Source organism: Oncorhynchus mykiss, chromosome 10 (genome assembly GCF_057628025.1).
Source record: "Oncorhynchus mykiss isolate SJ-2025 chromosome 10, ASM5762802v1, whole genome shotgun sequence".
Classification (NCBI taxonomy): domain Eukaryota; kingdom Metazoa; phylum Chordata; class Actinopteri; order Salmoniformes; family Salmonidae; genus Oncorhynchus; species Oncorhynchus mykiss.
In genome coordinates, this window is record NC_143031.1 from 81,181,135 (window position 1) to 81,201,163 (window position 20,029).

Genomic DNA, 20,029 nt, shown 5'->3' on the forward strand with positions numbered 1-20,029 from the left:
AAGAGGGGCGGGGCCGAAGGGAAAAGAGGGGCGGGGCCGAAGGGAAAAGAGGGGCGGGGCCGAAGGGAAAAGAGGGGCGGGGCCGAAGGGACGAGAGGGGCGGGGACGAAGGGACGAGAGGGGCGGGGCCGAAGGGACGAGAGGGGCGGGGCCGAAGGGACGAGAGGGGCAGGGACGAGAGGGGCGGGGCCGAAGGGACGAGAGGGGCGGGGCCGAAGGGACGAGAGGGGCGGGCCGAAGGGACGAGAGGGGCGGGGCCGAAGGGACGAGAGGGGCGGGCCAAATGGACGAGAGGGGCGGGGCCAAAGGGACTAGAGGGGCGGGGCCAAAGGGAAGAGAGGAGAGGAGGGTAACTTACAGAGGTGTATGTAGAAGGCTCCCCACTGTTGTGAACTGGCATGGAAGTTCCCTCCCTCCACGTGTAGATAGCGGGTACTGACAGTCTGAGAACGCAACCGGTTAAACAATGCAACCTTGGTGCCTGACGCTATACACACTAGAGAGAGAAAGAGAGTAGGGAGAGAGAAAGGAAGGGAGAGAGAAAGCAAGGGAGAGAGGTGAGAGGGTATGGAGTGAGGGAGAGGGTAGGGAGTGAGGGAGAGGGTAGGGAGTGAGTGAGGGAGAAAGAAAGGAAGGGAGAGGGTAGGATGTGAGGGAGAGGGTAGGGAGTGAGGGAGAGGGTAGGGAGTGAGGAAAAGGGTAGGGAGTGAGGAAAAGGGTAGGGAGTGAGGAAAAGGGTAGGGAGTGAGGAAGAAGGGAGAGAGTGAGGGAGAGAGTAGGGAGAGAGTAGGGAGTGAGTAGGGAGAGAGTAGGGAGTGAGGGAGAGGGTAGGGAGTGAGGAAGAGGGTAGGGAGTGAGGAAAAGGGTAGGGAGTGAGGAAAAGGGTAGGGAGTGAGGAAAAGGGTAGGGAGTGAGGAAAAGGGTAGGGAGTGAGGAAAAGGGTAGGGTGTGAGGAAAAGGGTAGGGTGTGAGGAAAAGGGTAGGGAGTGAGGAAGAAGGGAGAGAGTGAGGGAGAGAGTAGGGAGAGAGTAGGGAGTGAGGGAGAGAGTAGGGAGTGAGGGAGAGAGTAGGGAGTGAGGGAGAGAGTAGGGAGTGAGGGAGAGAGTAGGGAGTGAGGGAGAGAGTAGGGAGTGAGGGAGAGAGTAGGGAGTGAGGGAGAGAGTAGGGAGTGAGGGAGAGAGTAGGGAGTGAGGGAGAGAGTAGGGAGTGAGGGAGAGAGTAGGGAGTGAGGGAGAGAGTAGGGAGTGAGGGAGAGAGTAGGGAGTGAGGGAGAGGGTAGGGAGTGAGGGAGAGGGTAGGGAGTGAGGGAGAGGGTAGGGAGGGAGGGAGAAAGGAGAGAGTGAGGGAGAGGGTGAGGGAGTGAGGGAGAGGGTGAGGGAGAGGGTAGGGAGTGAGGGCGAGGGTAGGGAGTGAGGGAGAGGGTAGGGAGTGAGGGCGCGGGTAGGGAGTGAGGGAGAGGGTAGGGAGTGAGTGAGAAGGTTAGATATGCATTCATGAAGAGATCATGAAAGAGAGACCACACTTTGAAGTTGATCATTGTCAAATGAAAACGGCAGAGTTACAACAGAGCTCGTAAAAAAAGACCTTTGTCCCGAAACCACTCAGGAAAACCGTACCACTGCGCATCAAGCGTGTGCGTGTGTGTGTGTGTGTGTGTGTTCTGCATACTCAGTCAGCTCTATGTAACCGTAAATCTTCTCTAAATGTGGCATCCTGTGTGTGAGAGAGAAACGGATGGGTCCAAATACTATTTAAAACATTTCAGTCCCGTTCACATGCACTTAAAGCATTCAGATATATGTTTTATTTGAAATGAAAAGTAGTTGAATATTAATGTATTTGAAAATCCTCTCAAATACAATTTTGTAGACTATTTGGACTTCTACAAATAACTATTAAAATTAAAACCAAATAAAAGTACTTGTTTTGGGCTCCCTATTCCCTATGCAGTGCACTACTTTAGACCAGAGCCCTATAGAACCCTATTCCCTATGTAGTGCACTACTTTAGACCAGAGCCCTATAGAACCCTATTCCCTATGTAGTGCACTACTTTAGACCAGAGCCCTATAGAACCCTATTCCCTATGTAGTGCACTACTTTAGACCAGAGCCCTATAGAACCCTATTCACTATGTAGTGCACTACTTTAGACCAGAGCCCTATAGAACCCTATTCCCTATGCAGTGCACTACTTTAGACCAGAGCCCTATAGAACCCTATTCCCTATGCAGTGCACTACTTTAGACCAGAGCCCTATAGAACCCTATTCCCTATGTAGTGCACTACTTTAGACCAGAGCCCTATAGAACCCTATTCCCTATGCAGTGCACTACTTTAGACCAGAGCCCTATAGAACCCTATTCCCTATGTAGTGCACTACTTTAGACCAGAGCCCTATAGAACCCTATTCCCTATGTAGTGCACTACTTTAGACCAGAGCCCTATAGAACCCTATTCCCTATGTAGTGCACTACTTTAGACCAGAGCCCTATAGAACCCTATTCCCTATGCAGTGCACTACTTTAGACCAGAGCCCTATAGAACCCTATTCCCTATGTAGTGCACTACTTTAGACCAGAGCCCTATAGAACCCTATTCCCTATGTAGTGCACTACTTTAGACCAGAGCCCTATAGAACCCTATTCCCTATATAGTGCACTACTTTAGACCAGAGCCCTATAGAACCCTATTCCCTATGAAGTGCACTACTTTAGACCAGAGCCCTATAGAACCCTATTACATTTATTATCCATTACTGTGGAAATGTGTGTGTGTGTGTGTGTGTGTGTGTGTGTGGTCCTAGTCATGCGTGTTCCTCTCCATACTCACGGTCAGCGTTCTTCAGAGACTGTTTCTTCTTGGACGGTTTAGAGATAACTTTGATCCTCTTACTAAGGAAGACTCCTATGTCTGTACTGTTACCATAGAACATCTTGACTGACAGCATGAAGTGTTTCCTCTTGTCACTGTCACTGATGTATAGAGTCTTAGCTGTGCAGAAGTCCTGGAGGGAGAGAGGAAGAGAGGAGGGGGAGAGAGAAAGAGAGGAGGGAGAGAGAGGAGGGAGAGAGAGGAGGGAGAGAGAGGAGGGAGAGAGAGGAGGGAGAGAGAGGAGAGGAGAGAGAGGAAAGGAGAGAAGGAGAGGAGAGAGGGAGAGGAGAGAGAGGGAGAGAGAGAGGAGGGAGAGAGAGAAAGAGGAGGGAGAGAGAAGGAAGTATTTTGCGAGAAGAGAAGTTATTTGAGTGTGGAAACACAGGATGCAGAAGTTCTGTGGAGAAAGACTGAGGGAGGGGTGTGTTTCACTGTTCTGCCTCTGTGTGTGTGTGTGTGTGTGTAGACACACGGTTTTACCCTTGCAGACATTCTGGGGAGAGAAAATGAGGAAATGTGGGTTTCAGTCAGCGTGTCTGTGTGTCAGTGTGTGTGTGTGTGTCAGTGTGTGTGTGTGTGTCAGTGTGTGTGTGTGTCAGTGTGTGTGTGTGTGTGTGTGTGTGTGTGTGTGTGTGTCAGTGTGACTCTCCCTCTGTGTGTGTGTGTGTGTGTGTCAGTGTATGTGTGTGTCAGTGTGACTCTCCCTCTGTGTGTGTGTGTGTGTGTGTCAGTGTGTGTGTGTGTGTGTGTGTTGTCCCTTACCTTCCCCTCTATGTTGAGCTGCTGCATCTCCTGGTCACTGTTTCCTATCCCTATAAAGGCACAGGGCTGAGCCTCCTGCTCTGAACAGCCCTCTCTCTCCATCTCCTCTGTCTTCTTCTTCCAGCCACAGCCCATCAGATAGATACAAGGAGGAGGGCAGAAGAACCTACAGGACAGACAGATCAGCCCATCAGATAGATACAAGGAGGGGGGGGGACCTAAAGGACAGATCAGCCCATCAGATAGATACAAGGAGGGGGGGCAGAAGAACCTAAAGGACAGACAGATCAGCCCATCAGATAGATACAAGGAGGAGGGCAGAAGAACCTACAGGACAGACAGATCAGCCCATCAGATAGATACAAGGAGGAGGGCAGAAGAACCTACAGGACAGACAGATCAGCCCATCAGATAGATACAAGGAGGGGGGGGGACCTAAAGGACAGATCAGCCCATCAGATAGATACAAGGAGGGGGGGCAGAAGAACCTAAAGGACAGACAGATCAGCCCATCAGTTAGATACAAGGAGGAGGGCAGAAGAACCTAAAGGACAGAGAGATCAGCCCATCAGATAGATACAAGGAGGGGGGGCAGAAGAACCTAAAGGACAGACAGATCAGCCCATCAGTTAGATACAAGGAGGAGGGCAGAAGAACCTAAAGGACAGACAGATCAGCCCATCAGATAGATACAAGGAGGGGGGGGACCTAAAGGACAGATCAGCCCATCAGATAGATACAAGGAGGGGGGGCAGAAGAACCTAAAGGTCAGACAGATCAGCCCATCAGTTAGATACAAGGAGGAGGGCAGAAGAACCTAAAGGACAGACAGATCAGCCCATCAGATAGATACAAGGAGGGGGGGGGACCTAAAGGACAGATCAGCCCATCAGATAGATACAAGGAGGGGGGCAGAAGAACCTACAGGACAGATCAGCCCATCAGATAGATACAAGGAGGAGGGCAGAAGAACCTAAAGGACAGACAGATCAGCCCATCAGTTAGATACAAGGAGGAGGGCAGAAGAACCTAAAGGACAGACAGATCAGCCCATCAGATACAGTGCCTTGCGAAAGTATTCGGCCCCCTTGAACTTTGCGACCTTTTGCCACATTTCAGGCACCAAACATAAAGACATAAAACTGTATTTTTTTGTGAAGAATCAACAACAAGTGGGACACAATCATGAAGTGGAACGACATTTATTGGATATTTCAAACTTTTTTAACAAATCAAAAACTGAAAAATTGGGCGTGCAAAATTATTCAGCCCCCTTAAGTTAATACTTTGTAGCGCCACCTTTTGCTGCGATTACAGCTGTAAGTCGCTTGGGGTATGTCTCTATCAGTTTTGCACATCGAGAGACTGAATTTTTTTCCCATTCCTCCTTGCAAAACAGCTCGAGCTCAGTGAGGTTGGATGGAGAGCATTTGTGAACAGTAGTTTTCATTTCTTTCCACAGATTCTCGATTGGATTCAGGTCTGGACTTTGACTTGGCCATTCTAACACCTGGATATGTTTATTTTTGAACCATTCCATTGTAGATTTTGCTTTATGTTTTGGATCATTGTCTTGTTGGAAGACAAATCTCCGTCCCAGTCTCAGGTCTTTTGCAGACTCCATCAGGTTTTCTTCCAGAATGGTCCTGTATTTGGCTCCATCCATCTTCCCATCAATTTTAACCATCTTCCCTGTCCCTGCTGAAGAAAAGCAGGCCCAAACCATGATGTTGCCACCACCATGTTTGACAGTGGGGATGGTGTGTTCAGCTGTGTTGCTTTTACGCCAAACATAACGTTTTGCATTATTGCCAAAAAGTTCAATTTTGGTTTCATCTGACCAGAGCACCTTCTTCCACATGTTTGGTGTGTCTCCCAGGTGGCTTGTGGCAAACTTTAAACGACACTTTTTATGGATATCTTTAAGAAATGGCTTTCTTCATGCCACTCTTCCATAAAGGCCAGATTTGTGCAATATACGACTGATTTTTGTCCTATGGACAGAGTCTCCCACCTCAGCTGTAGATCTCTGCAGTTCATCCAGAGTGATCATGGGCCTCTTGGCTGCATCTCTGATCAGTCTTCTCCTTGTATGAGCTGAAAGTTTAGAGGGACGGCCAGGTCTTGGTAGATTTGCAGTGGTTTGATACTCCTTCCATTTCAATATTATCGCTTGCACAGTGCTCCTTGGGATGTTTAAAGCTTGGGAAATCTTGTTGTATCCAAATCCGGCTTTAAACTTCTTCACAACAGTATCTCGGACCTGCCTGGTGTGTTCCTTGTTCTTCATGATGCTCTCTGCGCTTTTGACGGACCTCTGAGACTATCACAGTGCAGGTGCATTTATACGGAGACTTGATTACACACAGGTGGATTGTATTTATCATCATTAGTCATTTAGGTCAACATTGGATCATTCAGAGATCCTCACTGAACTTCTGGAGAGAGTTTGCTGCACTGAAAGTAAAGGGGCTGAATAATTTTGCACTCCCAATTTTTCAGTTTTTGATTTGTTAAAAAAGTTTTAAATATCCAATAAATGTCGTTCCACTTCATGATTGTGTCCCACTTGTTGTTGATTCTTCACTAAAAAATACAGTTGTATATCTTTATGTTTGAAGCCTGAAATGTGGCAAAAGGTCGCAAAGTTCAAGGGGGCCGAATACTTTCGCAAGGCACTGTAGATACAAGGAGGAGGGCAGAAGAACCTACAGGACAGACAGATCAGCCCATCAGATAGATACAAGGAGGAGGGCAGAAGAACCTACAGGACAGATCAGCCCATCAGATAGATAAAAGAAGGAGGGCAGAAGAACCTACAGGACAGACAGATCAGCCCATCAGATAGATACAAGGAGGAGGGCAGAAGAACCTACAGGACAGACAGATCAGCCCATCAGATAGATACAAGGAGGAGGGCAGAAGAACCTACAGGACAGACAGATCAGCCCATCAGATAAATACAAGGAGGGGGGCAGAAGAACCTACAGGACAGATCAGCCCATCAGATAGATACAAGGAGGAGGGCAGAAGAAACCAAAGGACAGACAGATCAGCCCATCAGATAGATACAAGGAGGAGGGCAGAAGAACCTACAGGACAGACAGATCAGCCCATCAGATAGATACAAGGAGGAGGGCAGAATAACCTACAGGACAGACAGATCAGCCCATCAGATAGATACAAGGAGGGGGGGGGACCTAAAGGACAGATCAGCCCATCAGATAGATACAAGGAGGAGGGCAGAAGAAACCAAAGGTCAGACAGATCAGCCCATCAGTTAGATACAAGGAGGAGGGCAGAAGAACCTACAGGACAGATCAGCCCATCAGTTAGATACAAGGAGGAGGGCAGAAGAACCTACAGGACAGACAGATCAGCCCATCAGATAGATACAAGGAGGGGGGGGGACCTAAAGGACAGACAGATCAGCCCATCAGATAGATACAAGGAGGAGGGCAGAAGAACCTACAGGACAGACAGATCAGCCCATCAGATAGATACAAGGAGGGGGGGGGACCTAAAGGACAGACAGATCAGCCCATCAGATAGATACAAGGAGGAGGGCAGAAGAACCTACAGGACAGACAGATCAGCCCATCAGATAGATACAAGGAGGGGGGGGGACCTAAAGGACAGACAGACTATCAACTACAGAGACACCATGAATACCGTTCTCTCTCTCACACAGAGACACCATGAATACCGTTCTCTCTCTCATACAGAGACACCATGAATAATACCGTTCTCTCTCTCTCACAGAGACACCATGAATACCGTTCTCTCTCTCTCACAGAGACACCATGAATAATACCGTTCTCTCTCTCACACAGAGACACCATGAATAATACCGTTCTCTCTCTCTCACAGAGACACCATGAATAATACCGTTCTCTCTCTCTCACAGAGACACCATGAATAATACCGTTCTCTCTCTCATACAGAGACACCATGAATAATACCGTTCTCTCTCTCACACAGAGACACCATGAATAATACCGTTCTCTCTCTCTCACAGAGACACCATGAATAATACCGTTCTCTCTCTCTCACAGAGACACCATGAATAATACCGTTCTCTCTCTCTCTCACAGAGACACCATGAATAATACCGTTCTCTCTCTCTCACAGAGACACCATGAATAATACCGTTCTCTCTCTCTCACAGAGACACCATGAATAATACCGTTCTCTCTCTCATACAGAGACACCATGAATAATACCGTTCTCTCTCTCACACAGAGACACCATGAATAATACCGTTCTCTCTCTCTCACAGAGACACCATGAATAATACCGTTCTCTCTCTCACACAGAGACACCATGAATAATACCGTTCTCTCTCTCATACAGAGACACCATGAATAATACCGTTCTCTCTCTCTCACAGAGACACCATGAATAATACCGTTCTCTCTCTCACACAGAGACACCATGAATCCCGTTCTCTCTCTCACACAGAGACACCATGAATAATACCGTTCTCTCTCTCACAGAGACACCATGAATAATACCGTTCTCTCTCTCTCACAGAGACACCATGAATAATACCGTTCTCTCTCTCTCACAGAGACACCATGAATAATACCGTTCTCTCTCTCTCTCACAGAGACACCATGAATAATACCGTTCTCTCTCTCACACAGAGACACCATGAATAATACCGTTCTCTCTCTCTCACAGAGACACCATGAATAATACCGTTCTCTCTATCACACAGAGACACCATGAATAATACCGTTCTCTCTCTCACACAGAGACACCATGAATAATACCGTTCTCTCTCTCACACAGAGACACCATGAATAATACCGTTCTCTCTATCACACAGAGACACCATGAATAATACCGTTCTCTCTCTCACACAGAGACACCATGAATAATACCGTTCTCTCTCTCACACAGAGACACCATGAATAATACCGTTCTCTCTCTCTCACAGAGACACCATGAATAATACCGTTCTCTCTCTCTCACACAGAGACACCATGAATAATACCGTTCTCTCTCTCTCACAGAGACACCATGAATAATACCGTTCTCTCTCTCACACAGAGACACCATGAATCCCGTTCTCTCTCTCACACAGAGACACCATGAATAATACCGTTCTCTCTCTCACACAGAGACACCATGAATCCCGTTCTCTCTCTCACAGAGACACCATGAATCCCGTTCTCTCTCTCACACAGAGACACCATGAATAATACCGTTCTCTCTCTCACACAGAGACACCATGAATCCCGTTCTCTCTCTCACAGAGACACCATGAATCCCGTTCTCTCTCTCACACAGAGACACCATGAATCCCGTTCTCTCTCTCACACAGAGACACCATGAATCCCGTTCTCTCTCACACAGAGACACCATGAATCCCGTTCTCTCTCTCACACAGAGACACCATGAATAATACCGTTCTCTCTCTCACACAGAGACACCATGAATAATACCGTTCTCTCTCTCTCACAGAGACACCATGAATAATACCGTTCTCTCTCTCTCACAGAGACACCATGAATAATACCGTTCTCTCTCTCACACAGAGACACCATGAATAATACCGTTCTCTCTCTCATACAGAGACACCATGAATAATACCGTTCTCTCTCTCTCACAGAGACACCATGAATAATACCGTTCTCTCTCTCATACAGAGACACCATGAATAATACCGTTCTCTCTCTCATACAGAGACACCATGAATAATACCGTTCTCTCTCTCTCACAGAGACACCATGAATAATACCGTTCTCTCTCTCACACAGAGACACCATGAATAATACCGTTCTCTCTCTCTCACAGAGACACCATGAATAATACCGTTCTCTCTCTCATACAGAGACACCATGAATAATACCGTTCTCTCTCTCTCACAGAGACACCATGAATAATACCGTTCTCTCTCTCACACAGAGACACCATGAATAATACCGTTCTCTCTCTCACACAGAGACACCATGAATCCCGTTCTCTCTCTCACACAGAGACACCATGAATAATACCGTTCTCTCTCTCTCACAGAGACACCATGAATAATACCGTTCTCTCTCTCTCACAGAGACACCATGAATAATACCGTTCTCTCTCTCTCACAGAGACACCATGAATAATACCGTTCTCTCTCTCTCACAGAGACACCATGAATAATACCGTTCTCTCTCTCTCACAGAGACACCATGAATAATACCGTTCTCTCTCTCATACAGAGACACCATGAATAATACCGTTCTCTCTCTCTCACAGAGACACCATGAATAATACCGTTCTCTCTCTCACACAGAGACACCATGAATAATACCGTTCTCTCTCTCTCTCACAGAGACACCATGAATAATACCGTTCTCTCTCTCACACAGAGACACCATGAATAATACCGTTCTCTCTCTCTCACAGAGACACCATGAATAATACCGTTCTCTCTCTCACACAGAGACACCATGAATAATACCGTTCTCTCTCTCACACAGAGACACCATGAATAATACCGTTCTCTCTCTCATACAGAGACACCATGAATAATACCGTTCTCTCTCTCTCACAGACACCATGAATAATACCGTTCTCTCTCTCACACAGAGACACCATGAATCCCGTTCTCTCTCTCACACAGAGACACCATGAATCCCGTTCTCTCTCTCTCTCACAGAGACACCATGAATCCCGTTCTCTCTCTCACACAGAGACACCATGAATCCCGTTCTCTCTCTCACACAGAGACACCATGAATCCCGTTCTCTCTCTCACACAGAGACACCATGAATCCCGTTCTCTCTCTCTCTCACAGAGACACCATGAATCCCGTTCTCTCTCTCACACAGAGACACCATGAATCCCGTTCTCTCTCTCTCACAGAGACACCATGAATAATACCGTTCTCTCTCTCTCACAGAGACACCATGAATCCCGTTCTCTCTCTCACACAGAGACACCATGAATAATACCGTTCTCTCTCTCTCACAGAGACACCATGAATCCCGTTCTCTCTCTCTCTCACAGAGACACCATGAATAATACCGTTCTCTCTCTCACACAGAGACACCATGAATAATACCGTTCTCTCTCTCTCACAGAGACACCATGAATAATCCCGTTCTCTCTATCACACAGAGACACCATGAATAATACCGTTCTCTCTCTCTCTCACAGAGACACCATGAATAATACCGTTCTCTCTCTCTCACAGAGACACCATGAATAATACCGTTCTCTCTCTCTCACAGAGACACCATGAATCCCGTTCTCTCTCTCACACAGAGACACCATGAATCCCGTTCTCTCTCTCTCTCACAGAGACACCATGAATCCCGTTCTCTCTCTCACACAGAGACACCATGAATAATACCGTTCTCTCTCTCACACAGAGACACCATGAATCCCGTTCTCTCTCTCACACAGAGACACCATGAATCCCGTTCTCTCTCTCTCTCACAGAGACACCATGAATCCCGTTCTCTCTATCACACAGAGACACCATGAATAATACCGTTCTCTCTCTCATACAGAGACACCATGAATCCCGTTCTCTCTATCACACAGAGACACCATGAATAATACCGTTCTCTCTCTCATACAGAGACACCATGAATCCCGTTCTCTCTCTCTCACAGAGACACCATGAATAATACCGTTCTCTCTCTCATACAGAGACACCATGAATCCCGTTCTCTCTCTCTCACAGAGACATCATGAATAATACCGTTCTCTCTCTCACAGAGACACCATGAATAATACCGTTCTCTCTCTCTCACAGAGACACCATGAATCCCGTTCTCTCTCTCTCTCACAGAGACACCATGAATCCCGTTCTCTCTATCACACAGAGACACCATGAATACCGTTCTCTCTCTCTCTCACAGAGACACCATGAATCCCGTTCTCTCTCTCTCTCACAGAGACACCATGAATCCCGTTCTCTCTATCACACAGAGACACCATGAATACCGTTCTCTCTCTCTCTCACAGAGACACCATGAATACCGTTCTCTCTATCACACAGAGACACCATGAATCCCGTTCTCTCTCTCACACAGAGACACCATGAATCCCGTTCTCTCTCTCACACAGAGACACCATGAATACCGTTCTCTCTATCACACAGAGACACCATGAATCCCGTTCTCTCTCTCACACAGAGACACCATGAATCCCGTTCTCTCTCTCACAGAGACACCATGAATCCCGTTCTCTCTCTCACAGAGACACCATGAATAATACCGTTCTCTCTCTCACAGAGACACCATGAATCCCGTTCTCTCTCTCACAGAGACACCATGAATCCCGTTCTCTCTCTCACAGAGACACCATGAATAATACCGTTCTCTCTCTCACACAGAGACACCATGAATCCCGTTCTCTCTCTCTCTCACAGAGACACCATGAATCCCGTTCTCTCTATCACACAGAGACACCATGAATACCGTTCTCTCTCTCTCTCACAGAGACACCATGAATACCGTTCTCTCTATCACACAGAGACACCATGAATCCCGTTCTCTCTCACACAGAGACACCATGAATCCCGTTCTCTCTCTCACACAGAGACACCATGAATACCGTTCTCTCTATCACACAGAGACACCATGAATCCCGTTCTCTCTCTCACACAGAGACACCATGAATCCCGTTCTCTCTCTCACAGAGACACCATGAATCCCGTTCTCTCTCTCACAGAGACACCATGAATCCCGTTCTCTCTCTCTCTCTCTCTCACAGAGACACCATGAATCCCGTTCTCTCTCTCTCTCACAGAGACACCATGAATCCCGTTCTCTCTCTCTCTCACAGAGACACCATGAATCCCGTTCTCTCTCTCTCTCACAGAGACACCATGAATCCCGTTCTCTCTCTCTCTCTCACAGAGACACCATGAATCCCGTTCTCTCTCTCACAGAGACACCATGAATCCCGTTCTCACTCTCACACAGAGACACCATGAATCCCGTTCTCTCTCTCTCACAGAGACACCATGAATCCCGTTCTCTCTCTCATACAGAAACACCATGGATACCGTTCTCTCGCTCATACAGACCTCTTCTCGTTGCCGTAAGACTTCTGTGCCACTTTAGCGTGTAGTATGAGTAAGGTCTGGTCTCCCCTCTCCTTCAGGTAGTTTCTCATGGCCTCTCTATAGGGGGAAAAACACAACGTTCAGACAACATTTATTGAACATAATCAAACAACAATGTTCTGTCGACAGCGTCACAGAGATTCACCGGGGTACAGAGCTACATAGAGGCACCGGGGTACAGAACCACACAGAGGCACCGGGGTACAGAGCCACACAGAGGCACCGGGGTACAGCGCCACACAGAGGCACCGGGGTACAGCGCCACACAGAGGCACCGGGGTACAGAGCAACACAGAGGCACCGGGGTACAGAGCCACACAGAGGCACCGGGGTACAGCGCCACACAGAGGCACAGGGGTACAGCGCCACACAGAGGCACAGGGGTACAGCGCCACACAGAGGCACCGGGGTACAGAGCCACACAGAGGCACCGGGGTACAGAGCCACACAGAGGCACCGGGGTACAGAGCCACACAGAGGCACCGGGGTACAGAGCCACACAGAGGCACCGGGGTACAGAGCCACACAGAGGCACCGGGGTACAGAGCCACACAGAGGCACCGGGGTACAGAGCCACACAGAGGCACCGGGGTACAGAGCTACACAGAGGCACCGGGGTACAGAGCCACACAGAGGAACCGGGGTACAGAGCCACACAGAGGAACCGGGGTACAGAGCTACATAGAGGCACCGGGGTACAGAGCCACACAGAGGCACCGGGGTACAGAGCTACATAGAGGCACCGGGGTACAGAGCCACATAGAGGCACCGGGGGTACAGAGCTACATAGAGGCACCGGGGTACAGAGCCACACAGAGGCACCGGGGTACAGAGCCACACAGAGGCACCGGGGTACAGAGCCACACAGAGGCACCGGGGTACAGAGCCACACAGAGGCACCGGGGTACAGAGCTACACAGAGGCACCGGGGTACAGAGCCACACAGAGGAACCGGGGTACAGAGCTACATAGAGGCACTGGGGTACAGAGCCACACAGAGGAACCGGGGTACAGAGCCACACAGAGGAACCGGGGTACAGAGCTACATAGAGGCACCGGGGTACAGAGCCACATAGAGGCACCGGGGTACAGAGCCACATAGAGGCACCGGGGTACAGAGCCACACAGAGGCACCGGGGTACAGAGCCACACAGAGGCACCGGGGTACAGAGCCACACAGAGGCACCGGGGTACAGAGCCACACAGAGGCACCGGGGTACAGAGCCAAACATAGGCACCGGGGTACAGAGCCACACAGAGGCACCGGGGTACAGCGCTACATAGAGGCACCGGGGTACAGCGCTACATAGAGGCACCGAGGTACAGAGCCACATAGAGGCACCGGGGTACAGCGCTACATAGAGGCACCGGGGTACAGCGCTACATAGAGGCACCGGGGTACAGCGCTACATAGAGGCACCGGGGTACAGCGCTACATAGAGGCACCGAGGTACAGAGCCACATAGAGGCACCGGGGTACAGCGCTACATAGAGGCACCGGGGTACAGCGCTACATAGAGGCACCGGGGTACAGAGCCACACAGAGGCACCGGGGTACAGAGCCACACAGAGGCACCGGGGTACAGAGCTACACAGAGGAACCAGGGTACAGAGCTACATAGATGCTATATAGAGCAAAATGTTAATTAAAGGTTACATTTAAATAAAAAATATATATAATAAGCATTCAGACAAAGCTTATTCAATGTAATATCACAACTATGCAAAGATACATAGAACTGGGTGAAATAACAAGGGTGTATACGCCATCGGTCAAATACGACGGTGAATTTGAGGAGGCAGGTAGCCTAGTGGTTAGAGGAGGCAGGTAGCCTAGTGGTTAGAGGAGGCAGGTAGCCTAGTGGTTAGAGGAGGCAGGTAGCCTAGTGGTTAGAGGAGGCAGGTAGCCTAGTGGTTAGAGGAGGCAGGTAGCCTAGTGGTTAGAGGAGGCAGGTAGCCTAGTGGTTAGAGGAGGCAGGTAGCCTAGTGGTTAGAGGAGGCAGGTAGCCTAGTGGTTAGAGGAGGCAGGTAGCCTAGTGGTTAGAGGAGGCAGGTAGCCTAGTGGTTAGAGGAGGCAGGTAGCCTAGTGGTTAGAGGAGGCAGGTAGTCTAGTGGTTAGAGGAGGGAGGTAGTCTAGTGGTTAGAGGAGGCAGGTAGTCTAGTGGTTAGAGGAGGCAGGTAGCCTAGTGGTTAGAGGAGGCAGGTAGTCTAGTGGTTAGAGGAGGGAGGTAGCCTGGTGGTTAGAGCGTTGGGCAGGTAACCGAAAGGTGTCTAGATCGAATCCCCGAGCTGACAAGGTACAAAAATCCGTGGTTCTGCCCCCTGAACAAGGCAGTTATCCCCGGTAGGCCGTCATTGTAAATAAGAATTTATTCTTAACTGACTGGCCTGGTTAAATAAAATAAATAAATGCTCTTAGACACTTGAGTTGCAGTATGAATGGTGTGTATATAGAAACGGGTGTAATAATAAATCTTATGGCAAAGTGGAAGAAATGAATGTGGATAAGTGGTTCTACACCTTAGTAATACAAACACTGTGGAGGTGGAAGCTAGACGTTTCTCACGTTTAAATGAGACTGACGAGTTATGAAACGTGTGGTGGGAACGTTTCCTTACCTCGTCAGGCGCTGCGGTGGAGCTTGCTCACCAAACTTCCTGTTTAAGAAACCAAAAAAATGTACTTTTCTATCAGCTCCACATTATACTAGATAAAGTTAAATTATAAAGATGTCACAATTCTAGCAATCTGAAAACATCATGACTATTAACAGGTGAGTGTTAACATGAAAACAAAAATACACTATACTAAACAGTATATTTGAATTATGCTGCAGGTGGCAAGTGAACGATTCAAATCAGTGAAGTTAAAAACAAACTTTGTTGCCCGTTTTTTGTCGGACAAATGCGACTAATATACTGTCTTTGCTACTTTACATGATTAGTAAAAATGAAATAGGCAACATTGAACAAATATAAAAACATTGTTTAATTGAACTCAGCAAATACATAATGGCTAGGTGATCTGGATATAAAATGTAGCTAAAATAAATAAAATAGTTAGGTATATTATTACTGGCGGATAAAAAGAGGTAGTTAGTTGGCTAGCTTTTCGTTGTGGCTAGCTAACGTTGCACTAACATTGACACAAAAGTAGCAATAAGTGCGCGACGCCAATTTAATAAAGCACTTTCAAAGCTATCTGGTAAACAAAAACGAGTGTAACAAAGTGGTTAGGAAACTCAAGTTACCCAAAAACAAAAGAAAATGAACTTTTTAAACGGTTCTTTCCTTCATATTTTTTATTTTTTTGTTGCTCTGAATTTCAACACTTACCCCGTCACAACGGGCGCCATTTTCCACTGGAACTTCTAAAGTCCCAACAATCGCGAGATCTCAAATCCATTCCCACCGCCGCTGGGACAAACACAACGAACAGAAGAACCCCGACGGGAACAGATATAAACGAGAGTAGAAGAAGAAAAAAAAAGGGAGAGGAGAGGCGGACAGAGGGCAGACGCCAACAACAGCCGTGGGAAAGTTGCGAAATCGCGCGAGAATAGAAAAACTCTCACAATAGACAAGAATGGGGTTGGACTCGATCTATCGCGAGATTATGCTCGTTTTTTTTCTCTCCCACCAGGTGAAACTCTAACTCGATTCCCACGCTTTTATAAACCATAAACTACAGTAGAGTGGTTGCTTTAGGAGTGAAGTTACACCTCACAGCATAATTGTAGCCTAAAGTGTAGATTAAAATGTTATTCACAAAGTGAAGATGATATTGGTTTGCATTTACCAGTGAAAGGGGATTGGAGTGCACAGAGCTAGTTAACCCCGTGAGCCGAGAATACAATTTGCTAGATTACAAAAAACAACTCACTGTTAAAACTATACCTCATTTCAAATTAAGCCAACTAGGTTAATATTATTTTCTTAATTGCGTTCACCAGATGGCACACATATAACATAGAAACCCAGTGCTTCTCGATATATCTCACTGGGTGTGCACATTTTGGTTCCAGCCCAGCACAAACACACCCGATTCAACTAAACAACGGCTTTTGTCACACGTTGATGGAAACGACGTTGTAAAGTAAGAACAAAACGGCACAAGGACTTTACGCAAAAAGATCACATGTAATAGATTATATTTTATTAAAATAAAATAATTTAATGGAATCACATGGGATATTCAAATGTCTAAAACAATAACAAATATATAGAGTAACCTGCTACTTCTGACCAGGACCAATAGGGCTTTATTCACTATATAGAGTAGCCTGCTACTTCTGACCAGAACCAATAGGGCTTTATTCACTATATAGAGTAGCCTGCTACTTCTGACCAGGACCAATAGGGCTTTATTCACTATATAGAGTAACCTGCTACTTCTGACCAGGACCAATAGGGCTTTATTCACTATATAGAGTAGCCTGCTACTTCTGACCAGAACCAATAGGGCTTTATTCACTATATAGAGTAACCTGCTACTTCTGACCAGGACCAATAGGGCTTTATTCACTATATAGAGTAGCCTGCTACTTCTGACCAGAACCAATAGGGCTTTATTCACTATATAGAGTAGCCTGCTACTTCTGACCAGGACCAATAGGGCTTTATTCACTATATAGAGTAACCTGCTACTTCTGACCAGGACCAATAGGGCTTTATTCACTATATAGAGTAACCTGCTACTTCTGACCAGGACCAGTAGGGCTTTATTCACTATATAGTGTAGCCTGCTACTTCTGACCAGAACCAATAGGGCTTTATTCACTATATAGAGTAGCCTGCTACTTCTGACCAGAACCAATAGGGCTTTATTCACTATATAGTGTAGCCTGCTACTTCTGACCAGGACCAATAGGGCTTTATTCACTATATAGAGTAGCCTGCTACTTCTGACCAGAACCAATAGGGCTTTATTCACTATATAGAGTAGCCTGCTACTTCTGACCAGGACCAATAGGGCTTTATTCACTATATAGAGTAACCTGCTACTTCTGACCAGGACCAATAGGGCTTTATTCACTATATAGAGTAACCTGCTACTTCTGACCAGGACCAGTAGGGCTTTATTCACTATATAGTGTAGCCTGCTACTTCTGACCAGAACCAATAGGGCTTTATTCACTATATAGAGTAGCCTGCTACTTCTGACCAGAACCAATAGGGCTTTATTCACTATATAGTGTAGCCTGCTACTTCTGACCAGGACCAATAGGGCTTTATTCACTATATAGAGTAGCCTGCTACATCTGACCAGAACCAATAGGGCTTTATTCACTATATAGAGTAGCCTGCTACTTCTGACCAGGACCAATAGGGCTTTATTCACTATATAGTGTAGCCTGCTACTTCTGACCAGGACCAATAGGGCTTTATTCACTATATAGAGTGCCTGCTACTTCTGACCAGGACCAATAGGGCTTTATTCACTATATAGAGTAACCTGCTACTTCTGACCAGGACCAATGGGGCTTTATTCACTATATAGAGTAGCCTGCTACTTCTGACCAGGACCAATAGGGCTTTATTCACTATATAGAGTAGCCTGCTACTTCTGACCAGGACCAATAGGGCTTTATTCACTATATAGAGTAACCTGCTACTTCTGACCAGGACCAATAGGGCTCTGGTCTAAAGTAGTACACTATATAGGGAATACGGTGCCACAGGGCTCTGGTCTAAAGTAGTGCACTATATATAGGGAATAGGGTGCCATAGGGCTCTGGTCTAAAGTAGTAGTGCACTAAATAGGGAATTGGGTGCCATAGGGCTCTGGTCTAAAGTAGTGCACTATATATAGGGAATAGGGTGCCATAGGCCTCTGGTCTAAAGTAGTGCACTAAATAGGGAATAGGGTGCCATAGGGCTCTGGTCTAAAGTAGTGCACTAAATAGGGAATAGGGTGCCATAGGGCTCTGGTCTAAAGTAGTGCACTACATAGGGAATAGGGTGCCATTTGGCACAAGCTTTATTTCCATTTGAGTCATTCAGCAGACGCTCCCCACTGAGCACAGACAGTCTAATTCAACGCCTATTGCCCGTTGGTTCGAAGTAATTGAATTGCCACGGTAACAACATTGATTCAACCAGTGTATGCCCAGTGGGTCTTACCCTGAGTGAATAACAACAGTGAGTGAATACATTTTCCTATTTATTTAATGAGGCTTGTTTGTTTGTTGGTACTGTATTATTAAATAGCACTGCTAGTCGTCTTTGGTCGCATTTAAAACATACCGATACAATTTATTCACAATGATGAAATGTACACATATCACATTATTTGCATGAGCTTCAGGTCGATATATATATGTTCATTTTGTTACAGTTTAATTCATTAACCACACCGTTAAAAACACAAATACTAGTACTTGGGCGAAGGATTCAGTAACAGAAGTTTACAGTTGTCTGAATTTGGTATAAATCAATCAATCAGTGTTGCATGAATAGTTGTGCCCTGCCATTCTTTGTGCTCATTTACATATCATACAGTACAATTACCTAAAAGAAAGTCCTAAATTACATCCTAAAATGGTACCCTTTGTAGTGCACTCCTTTCTGACCAGGACCCACGTGGCTCTGGTTAAAAGTAGTGCACTATAAAAAGAGAATAAGGTGCTATTTGGGACTTAAACTCTACAGAAGAAAAAAACAAGTTTCTGACACAATGCTTGTATGTTCATATGGAGGGTCATTCCACGAAATAAGGTCCTTTTGCATCCCTTTTATATTTTAAGTAGAATTTTTTGTTGTTGAAAAAGCCTGTTATATTAAATGAAGCTCCCTTTTAATATAGACCACATGGAAAATTCAATCAATCTGATTTTTTTGGGGGGGGGGCAAAACAAACTAAATGTGTGGTGCCCCCCACCTTCTGATTTTGACAGCTGGTGAGTTATGTCTACAATATTATACTTTTTTTTACATGAATAAAGACTTGTTAAAGTGACATAATTCAGCATTTTGACACGACCCCCCCTTTGCACCCACTGCGACTTCTTCTAGGAAGATTTCAACCGTCTTAAAACCCCCCAAAAAATGTCTCCCAAGTTTTCACCATCATTGTAAAGCCCTAGTTATTTTTGTTATTATGACAAAAAAAGTCATTTTCTAAAGATTATTTAGGGATTAAAATGAACTGTCCTTCATTTTAAAGTCAACCCCTGTTACGTGAACTGAAGTCTCATTTTAATAGGGCAAAATTATTCATTTTTAAATATATTTTCTTTTCAAAAAGAGACATTGAACATCTAATAGGCAAATCATGTAAAATCAGGTGAGCTGGTTTTAGTTTTTATGGCCATTTTCTGGCGTTTTGTG

General features: G+C 46.4%; 1 protein-coding gene across 3 annotated transcripts in view; it reads right to left on the reverse strand.

Moving 5' to 3' along the window:
* The window catches only part of LOC110517425 (recombining binding protein suppressor of hairless), a 30,801-nt gene extending 14,542 nt beyond the window's left edge, over positions 1-16,259 (reverse strand). For 2 of the 3 annotated variants that reach the window (XM_090188094.1, XM_090188096.1), the window contains exons 1-6: positions 16,037-16,259; positions 15,320-15,358; positions 12,663-12,758; positions 3,635-3,800; positions 2,831-3,005; positions 359-496 (exon numbers count right to left, since the gene is read on the reverse strand). In XM_090188094.1, the coding sequence (XP_090044220.1) occupies positions 359-496; positions 2,831-3,005; positions 3,635-3,800; positions 12,663-12,758; positions 15,320-15,358; positions 16,037-16,056 (634 nt within the window). In that variant the 5' untranslated portion in view covers positions 16,057-16,259. Of the gene's footprint in view, positions 1-358; positions 497-2,830; positions 3,006-3,634; positions 3,801-12,662; positions 12,759-15,319; positions 15,359-15,951 lie in introns of all 3 variants that reach the window. The other variant, XM_090188095.1, reaches the window with a different exon arrangement.
* Between the last annotated feature and the right edge of the window lie 3,770 nt (positions 16,260-20,029).